Source organism: Otolemur garnettii, unplaced genomic scaffold (assembly GCF_000181295.1).
Source record: "Otolemur garnettii isolate 467f Iridium unplaced genomic scaffold, OtoGar3 scaffold00004, whole genome shotgun sequence".
NCBI classification, from domain to species: domain Eukaryota; kingdom Metazoa; phylum Chordata; class Mammalia; order Primates; family Galagidae; genus Otolemur; species Otolemur garnettii.
The window spans coordinates 38,533,243-38,547,122 of NW_003852399.1; the positions used below are offsets into that span (position 1 = coordinate 38,533,243).

The 13,880-nt window shown below is 39.7% G+C and overlaps 1 protein-coding gene across 1 annotated transcript in view; it reads left to right on the forward strand.

The window, feature by feature from the left end:
- CNGB3 (cyclic nucleotide gated channel beta 3) overlaps positions 1-13,880 on the forward strand; it is a 128,807-nt gene that overhangs the window by 86,535 nt on the left and 28,392 nt on the right. Inside the window, exons 11-12 of the mRNA XM_012809635.1 lie at positions 454-613; positions 3,360-3,457. Of these exons, the coding sequence (XP_012665089.1) occupies positions 454-613; positions 3,360-3,457 (258 nt within the window). The remainder of the gene's footprint in view (positions 1-453; positions 614-3,359; positions 3,458-13,880) is intronic.

Genomic DNA, 13,880 nt, shown 5'->3' on the forward strand with positions numbered 1-13,880 from the left:
ATAGCCAGCCACTCTGGATAATCTATGAAGGATGCTTTCAAAGTGAAACTTACCAGAATGGACCAGCCATTCTGCCAGATAATTGCTCAATTTTTACTGCACATTCCTTGAATAAGCACAGCTGTATAATTTCTAAAATATCTACTAACATTTCTGCAGTAATACACAAGTTTGCAAAGAAAACTACATGCAGTCATGCATTTTGTAATCGAATACTCACAAAAATCTCACATGGTTGATCCAACAGGTCTTGCTATTGTCCTTCTTGGGTCAGAGAGATAACACCCAATATTTTATGGAAATGGGTAAAATTAGGACTCAATATCAATGTGTTTAAAAACAAATAATCAAGGTATTATAAGGGAGTGCATCATGTGACAATGTGTAACTCAACTGTTAGTAGCTCTCCCAGCTTCTTTACTGGATATGGAGTGACCTTATTTGTCATTTTAGATGCGAGATATAATTGGGGCAGCCACAGCCAACCAGAGTAACTTCCGCGTCTACATGGATCATACTACTGCCTACATGAACAAGTACTCCATTCCTAGAAGTGTGCAAAAGAGAGTTCGGACTTGGTATGAATATACATGGGCCTCTCAAAGAATGCTAGGTAAGCATGGAAGAATACTGATTAAATTCCTGTAAACCTAGTCATACAATAACAATTCTCTAAGATTGAAAAGATTTCAAAAGATTGAAAAATAATTCAATGATCTTTAAAGCATTAATTTACTATCATGGGTTTCTTTTTTCTTAAATATGGAGCCATAGTTTTTAATCGGTTATGCAAACCTTAGAAGAAAAAAGGCTACATTTTATTCAGTGCCTACTAGATGCTAGAGATTACAAGTGTTGTCTCATACCGTTGTCACCAAAAAAGGAGAGAAATCAGGAAAATTGGGCATCATCTCTCTTTATGAGACAAGAAAACAGAGGCTCCTGAGAAATTTGGCCAAGGACACAGGGCCAGAAAATTGTCTAGATGGAACTAAGACCTGCATCTGTTTCCTTCCAAACCCTTGCTCTTTCTGCAACATCAATCTCTTACCCAGAGCACAGTACTCTTAACTCTTCAACGATACGGGGATTAGGGGCACCAACACCCACACAACAAAAATCCACACATAATCTTTGGCTCCCCTAAAACTTGACCACAAATAGCTTACTGTTGATTGGAATCTTTACCAATAACATAAACAGCCAATTAACACAAATGTCGTATGTTACATGTACTATCCTTATAACAAAGTAAGCTAGAGAAAAAAAAATGCTATTAAGAAAATCATGAGGATGAGAAAATATATTTGCTGTTCATTAAGTGGAAGTGGATCGTTTTCATCCGTGTACTCTTCATGCTGAATAGTCAGGGAGGAAGAAGAGAGGTGGGTTTCCCTCTCTCAGGGGTAGCAGAAGAAGAAAATCCTGGTCTGAGTGGACCCATGTCATGCAAACCCATGTTGTAAGGGTCAACTGGGCTGAAAGAGTAGCAGCTCTTCAGGCCACTCCCATCTTTCTTCTGGCACACAATTGCTTCTGCAACACAGGCCCCTAAACAATTAATGGTACCATGCAACTGGAATTTAAAATAATTTTTATTAAAGGATATAAAATAAGTTCAAGACAATGTGCTAACTGATGATAATCAAATTCAACTTTTGGCTTGTTTCCTACCCTATAAAAATAGAAATTAGTGCCCATAAGAAGCCAAAAATGCTACTGCCACCAGAATGCAAATTACAGCGCACATCTCCAGTGGCAAAGGCTCCTAACAGCACATGGGAACCACTCGATTGTTGATAGCAGGACCTTTTCTCCACCTTTCTGCCGAGTTTAAGAGACCCCAGCTCATGTTTAGAACCTCTTCCTGAATGGCCAGAACAACACGCCTCTCTCTCTCTCAAGCACCCACAGCTACTTGAGGGCATTCTAAGTGGGCAGGAAGAGCAGCGACAGAAATGATGTCAGGCTTCCTCCCTCCCTCCCCTTGGCAGCTGTAGATACTGACCTGACTCAGCTGTAGATACCTTCCCACCTTCGGAGGTAACTGAGACAAACAATCCTTAAAAACAAGGAACTGTCTTTTTATATGCAGGATTTTTATACTTATAATATATATTGGAACAAAAATAGGGATATAATACAGTAATTTGTCTCTTTTTTGAATAACAGAACATCAAAAATAATCTACTTTCAGAAACCCTTGAAATACTAGACATTAAAAATAGGCCAGGGATGGCTCGGTGCCCCTAGCACAGTGGCTATGGCACGGGCCACATACACCAAGGGTGGCGGGTTCGATCCTGACCTGGGCCAGCTAAACAACAATGACAACTACACCAAAAAAAAAAAAAAAAAATAGCCAGGCATTGTGGTGCCTGTAGTCCCAGCTACTTGGGAGGCTGAGGCAAGAGAATCTCTTAAGCCCAAGAGTTGGAGGTTGTGATGAGCTATGACAATAGGGGCATTCTACCTAGTGCCATGTAATGAGACTCGATCTCAAAAAAAAAAACAGGCAGTGCTGCTCGTGGAACATTGTATCAGCCCAAAGGGCCGTCATTTAATTCACATTTAGCAAACTCTGTAATGTATTCATATTCTTCATCAAGTTATTAAGCAAGTAAACAACAATAATTTGTATTTACTCACTTAGCACATTTCTTCTTCAGATTCCATCCCAGCTGAGCTGCCTACTAATCACGCACAATCAACCAGTGGGCTTTAATTCTTTTCATTTTTCTTCTTTCTGAAAAGTAGGAATAAGAATACTGACCTTTGGCAGCACCTGTGGCTCAAAGGACTAGAGCGCCAGCCCCATATACGGAAGTGGCAGGTTCAAACCCAGCCCTGGCCAAAAAAAGTGCAAAAAAAAAAATAAAGAACACTGACCTTTAGGGTTGTCATGAAAGTCAAATAAGATAATGGGTGTGACAGACCTCTGTAAGCTTTCAGATGCCATGCAATGGGCATTACTATTTGCCATCCTCAGGATGTTTGGGATGGAATCAAGAGAATCAGGGAACTGGATTCTTCTCCCATCCCAGCTTCTCAGTAGCCTTTGTGCTATAGTCATTAAGTTTCCTATCTTAAAGTTTCAGCACACATAATGTCCTGGACTTATTCAATATGTCATCCAGAGTTAAAATACTTGTTTTCTGTTTTGAGCATAATAGAGTTATTATAATAGGTAGGTATAGCCTACTGAATAATGAAGACAGAATTGGATGTGTCTGTTTGTGGGTAAAAAGTGTTTGCATCTTGTTTCCTTTATTTTTTTTTCAATTTTCCTACTCATAGTTTGGTGACCTATTTTATTAATTATTCTTCTCTGGGGGTGGATGTGTTTTATCTTTTCAAAGATGAGTCTGATTTGCTCAAGAACCTGCCAACTACAGTGCAGTTAGCCCTTGCCATTGATATGAACTTCAGCATCATCAGCAAGGTGGACTTATTCAAGGCAAGTGCTTTTACCATTCATAGAAAAACACTATATCAATTTTTCTGAGATCTCTAAGCTCTTTGATTTTTTTTTTTTTTGCCTTATGTTTTAACAAAGTAAAAATAACCTGCAGAATTTATGTGGAATTAAAGAGTCAAATAAGTCACAGGTCTCTCTTCATAGATGACTTATTCTTTAGAAGCTTCTCTTTTCTAACTGATGCCAAGGAAGAAGAGTTCTTCTGAGTCTTATTGCATTAATTTAAATATAATTAAACTCTATAGCTCTATGCCTTTGCTTGTATGTGAGGCACCTCCCATTCATGAACGTGCTTTGGCAGTGCACGACAAATCAGGCCCAAAATTAGCTCTGGATTGGCCTGACAATCAGAGAATCATGCCTCATCATCTCTCCTACTACAGATGCATTGGATTTAGACTTTTAAGATGGCCAAATTTAAACTCCGAGGCTTCCATTTTTAGGAGAAAAAATGCATAACAAAGAAATTTTAATTTTTTGAATATTCTTGATTTTAGCATGCTTTTTTTTAAACATATATTGCATATAAGTTTTTTTCTCACCTAAGATTTGATTGTGTGTGGCATTCACTGATTCATATTCAATTAATTCATTGGACAAATATTTGTTAAGTTCCTACTTTGTTTCAGGCATCATTTTATCCACTGGGAATGCAAGAGTTGAAAACAAATACTCTAACAAGTAGAACTCAAATTCCAGAAGAGGGGAATGAATAAAAAATAAATATATAACGTGTGTGGAGGTGATACTGCCATGAACAAGATTAAGCAGCTTGAGGAGGATAGGGGTGGTTCTGGCCATGACAGATGTCTCTGAGGAAGTACATTTGAGCACTTGGGCAGAGAACTGGGAGAAGTAAGGAAGTGAGCTGTGTAAGTGTGGGGACAAGAGAGGGGCACAGGAGAGAAGAGAATATTACAGGAGAAGGGTCTCGCTCTTGCTAAGGCTGGTCTCAGGGCCTATGAGCTCAGGGCAATCCACCCACCTAGGCCTCCCAGAGTGTTAGAATTACAGGCATGAGCCACCGTGCGTGGCTTGAAGTTGTTTTAAAACTCTTAGCACTTCATGTTGTAGCAGCAAATCTTACTAATGAAACAGAATTGATTAAAACAGTTGGCTCGGTGCCTATAGCTCAACCGGCTAAGGCGCCAGCCACGTACACCTAAGGTGGCGGGTTCGAATCCCCAGCCCGGACCCGCCAAACAACAATGACGGCTGCAACCAAAAAATAGCCGGGCGTTGTGGTGGGCGCCTGGGGTCCCAGCTACTTGGGAGGCGGAGGCAGGAGACTCGCTTGAGCCCAGGAGTTAGAGGTTGCTGTGAGCTGTAATGCCACGGCACTCTACCCAGGGGGACAGCTTGAGGCTCTGTCTCAAAAAAAAAAAAAAAAAAAACAGTTTTAGTGAAAATCTGTGACTCTAGTTATACTTGCTTTGATTAAGGGGGGAAACCCCCCAAAGATTGACTCTCCCACCTGAGATACAGAAGGCCTGAGGGAGGGAGGATGCATTGGTACCAATCCTTGGAGATGAAAAGAAAGTGGTTTCTGACTTCTAGCAAGAATTCTCCCACAGCAGAAGTTCCTGGTAGCGCAGAAGCATCATAGACTGTGTACACGCAGAATTGTTTGATCTTCTATCAGGTAGACTGTGAACAGGAGTCTTACATTGGTTAGCAGTTTCATCTACATGGAGGTTTTCACACTGCAGCTTATCGTCCTCTGTGGGGTCATGAATTCAATTAAATGGATCACAACCAGCATGTAAAATGGAAGAGAAAATATCATAGTCTCTCACTATGGTATTTTATAATACTTGCTCTACATACACAAGGGTTAGCATCATAAAATTTTGTTTCTCTCATTTATTTTTAAATGGACTTGTACATGTCTATATGTGTACTAGGCACAGTGAAAATGCATGTGGTCAAAAATATAGAAAAGCCACTAAGCTGAATTGACAGTATTTTAAAATATTATAAAACTCTTTATAACTTAATGACTATTAAATTAAGAGTAAGTGACACTAAGTAACTCTTTTCTAAAGAAAAAACAATACAATAGATACCAATGACTTTTATGGAATTATCTTGAATTTAGGAAGTTACCAGTTTTCTGAATCATAGTTTTTTGTTTGTTTTTATCTGTTTTTCTTGAAAATCCATCAAATTTGATTGAGAAATGGTTAAATCTTCGCATCGTGCTAATGTCATTTATGAACTTAGATTCATTCTTTCCTGACATTTCCATTAAAGAGGCAGTTCTTTCCAGAAAGAACCTATTTACACACACACACACATATATATATTTTTAGACAGAGTCTATGTCACCCTTGGTAGAGTGCTGTGGCATCATAGCTCACAGCAACCTCAAACTATTGGGCTTAAACAATTCTCTTGTCTCAGCCTCCCAAGTAGCTGGGATAGTAGGTGCCTGCCACAACACCCAGCTGTTTTTTTGTTGCAGTTGTCATTTTTTGTTTAGCAGGCCCAGGCCAGGTTCAAACCCACCAGTCTCAGTGCATGTGGCCGGAGCTATGGGCACCGAGCCTACATTTATATTTCTAATAAATAAAAAAGTTACTTTTTTCTAAAGCCAAGGAAAGTAGAAAATAAGTAGGTATGAAATCTTTCCAAATTTATTTTTGTGGAGACAGCCTTAGTGGTTTATGTAAATTTGTAAATTGTTTAGAAAGGGAATGGGCTGAATAGTGATTTTACAGCCTTCATAATTTATACCCAATTGATCTCATATTGCTTCTGAATCAGTCTGCTCCCTATACTGAGAGCCACCCCAGGAGCTCAGTGAACAAAGGAGGGGGCATTCGGGATGTGGGTGCCTAGGAGGATGCTTGGGAGGCTCTGGAGTATGAAGCTAGAGGTGCCTGGATTAAGCCTCACAAATGTGAAGTGTTAACCTGCTGGCTGAAAGAGAAGTCTTTGGAAGTAGAGCACAGGATGATACCCAAAGATAAATCTGGAGAGGTCAGTTGAAGCCAGGCTGTAGCCCGTGAGCCCAATTCTATAGGCAAAGGAAACTTTAAAGGAAGAGATGGAAAGTATAGATTTCAGTTTTACAAAGACCAAAAAAAAAAAAAAAAGTGGGACCAGCCACAATACCCAGGGATACAAAGAAGGGTAATTGTCCACTGCTGAAAACCTTCATATCTTGAATTCTCCCTGAAAATGAATCTTCTGTATCTTTGCAAGGCAGACAGAAAAAGAGAAGGTGAGAGAATTTTCACCAAGATCCCAAGATCAGAGGTTGGCAGGCATGCTTTGTACCATCCCAGTCCTCAGAGTAGGAAGAAACATTTTCCTACATTTGCTTAGTGGTAAGGAATACAAAAAATTCGGAAGTACTTTCCTCCATTTTGTAAACTTGAGAATGGAGACAGATCTCGTGGAATTTGTTTGCAATACAGCACAAGAATGAGTTTAAACTTACTTTAGTCTTTCAAAGGACGCCTGTCTGTTGCTTTAATTTTGCATTATACTCAAGGGGCAGCGCCTATGGCTCAGTGGGTAGGGCGCCAGACCTATAGCCCTGAGGGTGGTGGGTTTGAACCCAGCCCCAGACAAAACTGCAAAAAAAAAAAAAATTGCATTATACTCAAGCTGAAAACTACAAGTGTGCTTAGAAATCTTTTTAAGTATTACTGGAACAGTGAGTGTCATAATACTCTGGCAAAAGTAATGGAAGTTATGCTGAAATATAAATAATAAGGATAATGTCTCATGGGGGTCCTCCATTCTGTCCCTAATTCTTCAGTTCCAACAAGGCTGCCACTCTGCACCTTGGTACGCCCAAGTCTTACAGTTCCTGCGAGCACTCTCCAGGCTGTATGGAATATAAGTTAAGACAAAAGTAAAAAGGCAAACTGTTGCTGATTTAAATTTTTAAATGTACACGTATGTCCTCACAAAAAGAGTAATGAAAATAGCTGTTTCTTGATTGCATACGTTGAACTACTACTCCTGCGTTACCTTCTCACAGAAACCTTTTTGTTACCTGCTGAATTGTGTCCCCCAGAACTGAAATGTGGAAGCTCTAACCCCCAGTACCTAAGTAGGGGACTGTATTTGGGGATGCCGACAGTTAAAAGAGGCTGGTAGGGGAGGTCCTAATCCAACCGAGCGGTATCTTTATATACAGTGGTTCTCAACCTGCCTCAGTTCCTCATGTTGTGGTGACCCCCAACCATAAAATTATTTTTGTTGCTACTGCACGATGAACTGTATTAAAGGGTCGCAGCATCAGGAAGGTTGAGAACCACTGCCTGGTGAGAAAAAGAAATTGGGACAGACGAAGGGACAGCAGGGGCGCCTGAGCACATAGCTTAAACTGACGCCGTGAGAAGTGAACATCTGCGAGCCCAGGGTCTCAGCCCCGGAGGGCCAGGCCAGCTGACACTGCGATCTCACAGTTGCAGCCTCCAGAGCCGAGAGAAAGTGGTCTCTGTTGTTTAAGCCACGCAGTCCGTTTTCTTTGTCAGGTGGCCCTACCAAACAAATACACCTCTGAAGACAGTTTTGTCACAGTCCCCATTTTGCAAAGAGAGCAAACAACTTTCCTGAGACCCTAGTGCCTAGCAATGGGACAGAGTTTCGTTGGGTTGGCAGTTAGTTAGGCCCTAGCAGGGTGGACAGTGGATGCCGGTAGGCTGTTTTGGACCATGGGCTTGGGTCAGGCTGATGTGGGCTATTATGGGAATGGGGCTAATCACAACTTCACAGGTGCAGGACCTTGCAGGTGCCTTGTTTAGGGGAGCTGATTGTTTTGGGGAGCTGGCTGATTTAGGGGAGTGATTAATGTCCTAGGGACTTTCCAATATGGATAGACAGATGTGGGCTCATTGACTCAGGTTATTTTGGAGGGTAGCCTGATTAGGACTCTGGGAAGCCCGTAAGAAGAATGGATACCCCTCAAAACTTGTGTATAAAATCCAAGCACTGCACTCTCCCCATGACCCAGAGTCTCTGTCTAGGATGAGGCCTGCCTTGCTACTACCTTACTTAGTCTTGCTCTCTTCAATTATTTTGGCAATAACGTCAAGCCATCACCTTACCGCTCTAATAGTCTGAGCACAGGTTTCATTCCACGTAGTCCGGGAAATTAACCAGTATATCATGCCACCTTTCAGCTCCCCACCAACTCTTGTCACTATCTAATAAGACAGTGAGGAACCAGGAGAAGTTTCCGAAGAGTCAAACGTCAGCCCTAGGAAATCCTTCCTTCCAGTTTTCACAGACTTAGACTTGGCACATCAGTTAGATACCTAAATTCACACATAAACACACATTTCTAGTCTCCTACTAAGAAAAGATTGACTCTCAGGTGGGAGAGTCAATCTTTTGGGGTTTTCCCCCCTTAATCAAAGCAAGTATAACAGATTTTCACTAAAACTGTTTTAATCAATTCTGTTTCATTAGTAAGATTTTCTGCTACAACATGAAGTGGTAAGAGTTTTAAAACAACTTCAAGCCAGGCACGGTGGCTCATGCCTGTAATTTTAACACTCTGGGAGGCCTAGGCGGGTGGATTGCCCTGAGCTCACAGGCCCTGAGACCAGCCTTAGCAAGAGCGAGACCCTATCTCTAAAAATTAGCCAGATATTGTGGCAAGTGCCTCTAGTCCCAGCTACTCAGGAGGCTGAGACCAAAAAGAATCTCTTGAGCCAAAGAGTTTGAGGTTACTGTGAGCCAGGCGTCCTCAAACTACGGCCCGCAGGCCACATGCAGCCTGCCTAGGACATTTATCGGGCCTGCCAGGTGTTTTTGCCACCGCTGCCTGTCCTGCTTGACAGCCGACTCATCCCGGGTCCACAGTTCGGCCCTCCAATAGTCTGAGGGACAGTGAACTGGCCCCCTGTTTAAAAAGTCTGAGGACCCATGCATGAGCTACGATGCCACAGCACTTTACCAAGGCCAACAAAGTGAGACTCTGTCTCAAAGTAAAATAAAATAAAATAAAAAACAATTTAAGGATGAATAGTTATAGTATATCTTTTTTAACTTTTTACAAAATGGCCCTGCTCTTTCAAAGATTTCATGTTATTCCAGGCCCAAGCACAACTATTAAGCTAATAAGGAGCAATTCATTTCTATGAAATTGGGCAATTTTCCCTCCTTTCTGATGATTTATTATTTTGATCTCTATTTTTAAATATATTTTTATCAAATTAAATGCTGGGGAAATCACACTTTGCCACCGCCTCTAAATGAACCGGAAATCGGAGATATTTTAATAAAAGTTCTGTTGTGCCATCTAGTGGCTTGCATTAAAATCACATCCTTTAAAAACAAAACCCACAGTTCAACAGTAGAAAAACAGGGACCCAGAGATACAAAAATTGGGATGTAGCCACCACCTGTCTGACAAGGAAGGTACAATGTGTTTAATTGCTGCTCTGGTGCTAAGGCAGAACCCGTCCTAACAGGACACCACACTGGCATCTGTGACTCACTGTTTGTCACCTCATGGCAAACAGAGCCAGCTCCAGCTGTGACTCCTGTGGTAGACAAGAAGTGTTTTGCATGTAACAGACTGAGCCAGGAAAAGGATGTGAATGTCAAAATGATGCCTATCACTCACACATGGGTCCCCAGCAGTGACATCCTATTCAGATATGTCCTCAATGTTTACTCCATAGTGCCTAAAATCAAAACGCTACAGTGAGACTGTGTTTGGTTTCTACCAACTTTATTTTTACACTGTTGGCATCAGTAATAAAATTTTAGCTAGGCATGGTGGCTCACTTCTGTAATTCTAGCGCTCTGGCAGGTGGAGAAAGGAGGATCACTTGAATTCAGGAATTCAAGAGCAGCCTGAGCAAGAGTGGCTTCGTTTTTAAAGGATGTGATTTTAATGCAAGCCACTATCTCTACAAAAAATAGAAAAATTAACTGGCTATCGTGGTGTGTGCCTATCATCTCAGCTATTCAGGAGGCTGAGGCAGGAGGATTGCTTGAACCCAGGGGGTTGAGGCGGCAATGAGCTATGATGATGCCACTGCAGTCTAGCCCAGGCAACAGAGCCAAACTCTGTCTCAGAAAAAAATTTTAAAAAATTTTTTAAATAAAGTATTGTTACTAGACTTTTTTTTTCTTACACATACATGTGTATATTAGGTTTCCACTTTTGCCTTCACAGAATTAAAAGGCTAAATTTAATGACAATAACAATGTTTAACATAAGGACTGAGAACAAAAACCTCATAAAGAACAAAAGAAGATAAATACATTCAGAAAAGAAATCAGACGATTGCTGCAACAAAATATTAAGCAATAATAATAGTAATAATGCAAAGAAAGTAACATTCACATTGTCAGATAGAAGTATGTCTATTATAGAATACTTTGATCAGTTAACTACTTCTTATTTTGTTTTTTCCAAAGTCTCAAAAAAAATAGACAACTAGTATTTATAAATAAAAAATAATTTCAAAAAAAACAGATCATACCAAATCTTTATAGACAACAGAGAAAGAAATACTTCAAAATCATTCTACTTAATCTGGATACACCTGATATTAAAATTGGAGAAAATATATTATTGTAAAAGGGAAATTACAAACATATTTCACTTATAAATGCGGATGCAATATGATAAACAACATATTAACATGTTGAATTAAAACTTAATGTTTAAGTAATGCACTTCGGTCAAATTTAAATACAATTTATATGAGAATTAGTCACTATTGTCTTTGCTTTTTTTTTAATACATAATCATTTACTACTTGTTTGTTACAGAGTACACAAGACAAAATACAAACAGCAAACAATATTTTTTCTTGTTATGTTTTTACTAAAGTCTAAAAAAAAAGACAACTAATATATATAAATAAGAGTAAAGAATAGACTTTTTAAAGTACAGGTATAGTGAGATTATAATATAGATGAATTCCATTCAGCTCCATATCGTGATCAGTTCCTCTGTGTAAGGCATAGGGGGTATTCACAGTGACCGCAGCCACATTATCCCTGCTCTCCAGGCCCCTCCAATAGGGTAGGGGAAATCTACATGAAAAAGATAACATGCATAGTTGTAAGTGACTCAAAACATGTCAAGTGTTTATATCAGTACACTGAACATGGTAGGTTCTATTGTTATTATTACTATTATTATTGACTGAGAAATCAAACTGATACACTGCCTGGGGAGTTTCCACACTGGGAGAATGAGACTCTGCCTGTGGCCTTGCTTATTCTTAGGAAGGCGGCCTAGATTCATTCCCAGGGTTCCATCTAACTCAGGACTTCCCACTTTGGACTTCTGATACCAAAACTCCTAGAAAAATAGAATTATTGTCAGTTTTCAAGGAAATCTTGATGGAGATGATGACATCAGAGATCCTTGCAAATTATTTATCACATTTGATTTTGCTGCTCCCAACAGCTACCGTACCAATAGAACCGTGACTGGCATGGTCCATGGCCTGAGCAACTAAATTCCTAACTTCTCTGCCCTGGTCACATTCCCCATAACGTACTTGCTGAATGTGAATGGAGTTTAAGGCAGAACGAAGCATGTCCTTGTGTATAAACAAGGCTGAGGCCGAAACCACTGAGTGGTTTCAATTCACAGCGAGTTATAAATCACTGATAATATCTTCAGTTCTACTGTAAAGGGCAGGTAAAGTACATATGCTGATGACACCCTTCCTCTGAGACCTCAGTCTGTAACCTGAAAGTCAAAAGACTCCTCAGATTCCACACCATTATCTAAAAACCAAGAGTGATGACTATATATTCCTTAATGCCAGGTTATCACAGGAAGGTTAGAAAAATTAAATAGGAGAAGATAAGTGTCGTGACCCTTAAGGCCACAGGAAGGAACCAGGCGTGTCACAAATTAGAAGTACAAGCTTGAGGGAGGCTAAACCTAAGTGCAGGGTAGCACAGAGCCCTCTCCACAATGGCTAGTTATCAAGGTTATACACAACAGGTGTGGAGAGTTAAGGCAATTACACGCACAACAGATGTGGAGCATTAAGGTCATTACATATGAGGGCTGCATGCGTAAGGATTGGCACGTGCTCTTTCCTCACGGGTTCTTTCCCCACAACCCCCATGAAGAAGTACTAAGCATCAATGTTTAACACGTGCTTACTAGTGAGTGACCGATCTTATCTCATTCCGAACCCTGATTTCGGGGGGATTGCCCCTAAGTCACAAAACATCTCTAGGCTTGCCAGGAGACTGTCCTGTTCTCAGCATTTCCTTTTAATGTGATAAGAATCAGTAACTGTCCTTTGCAAACATGGTGTCCATTCCTCTACAGATAAGACAGTAAAACTTAATGTGTTATGTATTCATATAATACTAATGTTGATGCTTATGTAAGTACTCTCATTTCATAGAAAAAGGGGTATTTATGAAACAATCCTTCGACTTTCTTGCAAATCAGAAAATTTCCTGACTCCTATAAAGAAAATAGAACTGAGTTACCAAGAAAATAACTAGCCTTAGGATGTAATTCTTTTTAATCACAGAATAATTGAGCACAGTGTATCTCTAAAAAATAATTGTTTTCTGGGGGGAAAAAATTATAGTTCGCAAATACATCATAAAGTAAAACAACTTCATCACGTAAACTTCATGTCGTTAGGCCTAAATCCAGATAAGAAATATTTAGTTATAAACCATAAGCTGTCCCAAAGCCAGGGCACCTTTCCTTGAAGCAAGTTTGGGGACAGAATCACCAATAGATGAATCTTAAATTCTAAATATTTACAGGATACAAGGTTCAGTTTGTATGATTTAGTCCACGTTCTATCCAACTATGTTAATAGAAAGTCATATTTAAAATAGTGTAAAGTTTTTCTGGGATGAAATCCAAGCTATACGCTGAAAGCTCTACTCCAACTGAGGTGAACACAATGAATTGCTTATCCATTTGAGGGCTTATCTCCTAGGTGGGCCTACCATTTTCCATTGATACAGTTTCCTTTACTAGTGCTTTCTGCCAATGAGCATACCTGAAGAATAAAAGAGGCAAAAATGCATTTCTCCACAAAGGGAGTAATTTTTTATTTTTATTAAAATTTAAAACTAAGAAAATTAAAATTGAAATCTTATTAGTTCTTCTCCCCAGATCCATTCTCCTTCCTCCCATACCAGAGGATGGTTCTTGAGTCTATCCTTCCAATCCTTTTTATGATTTTACTTTATAACCATATAAACATAAACAATGGGCAGTATTTTGCATAGTTTTTTGGTAGTTGTCATTACATTGAATATATTCTATACCTTACTTTTGTTCAGACTATATTATTTGTTGAGTTTAATCACATTTATAAAAATACACATAGTCTATATATTTTAACCACTCTGTGATGTCTGACCTATCAATATTCAATATTTTATCTGCCCACAGTATTGAAAATAATATAGTAGTCTC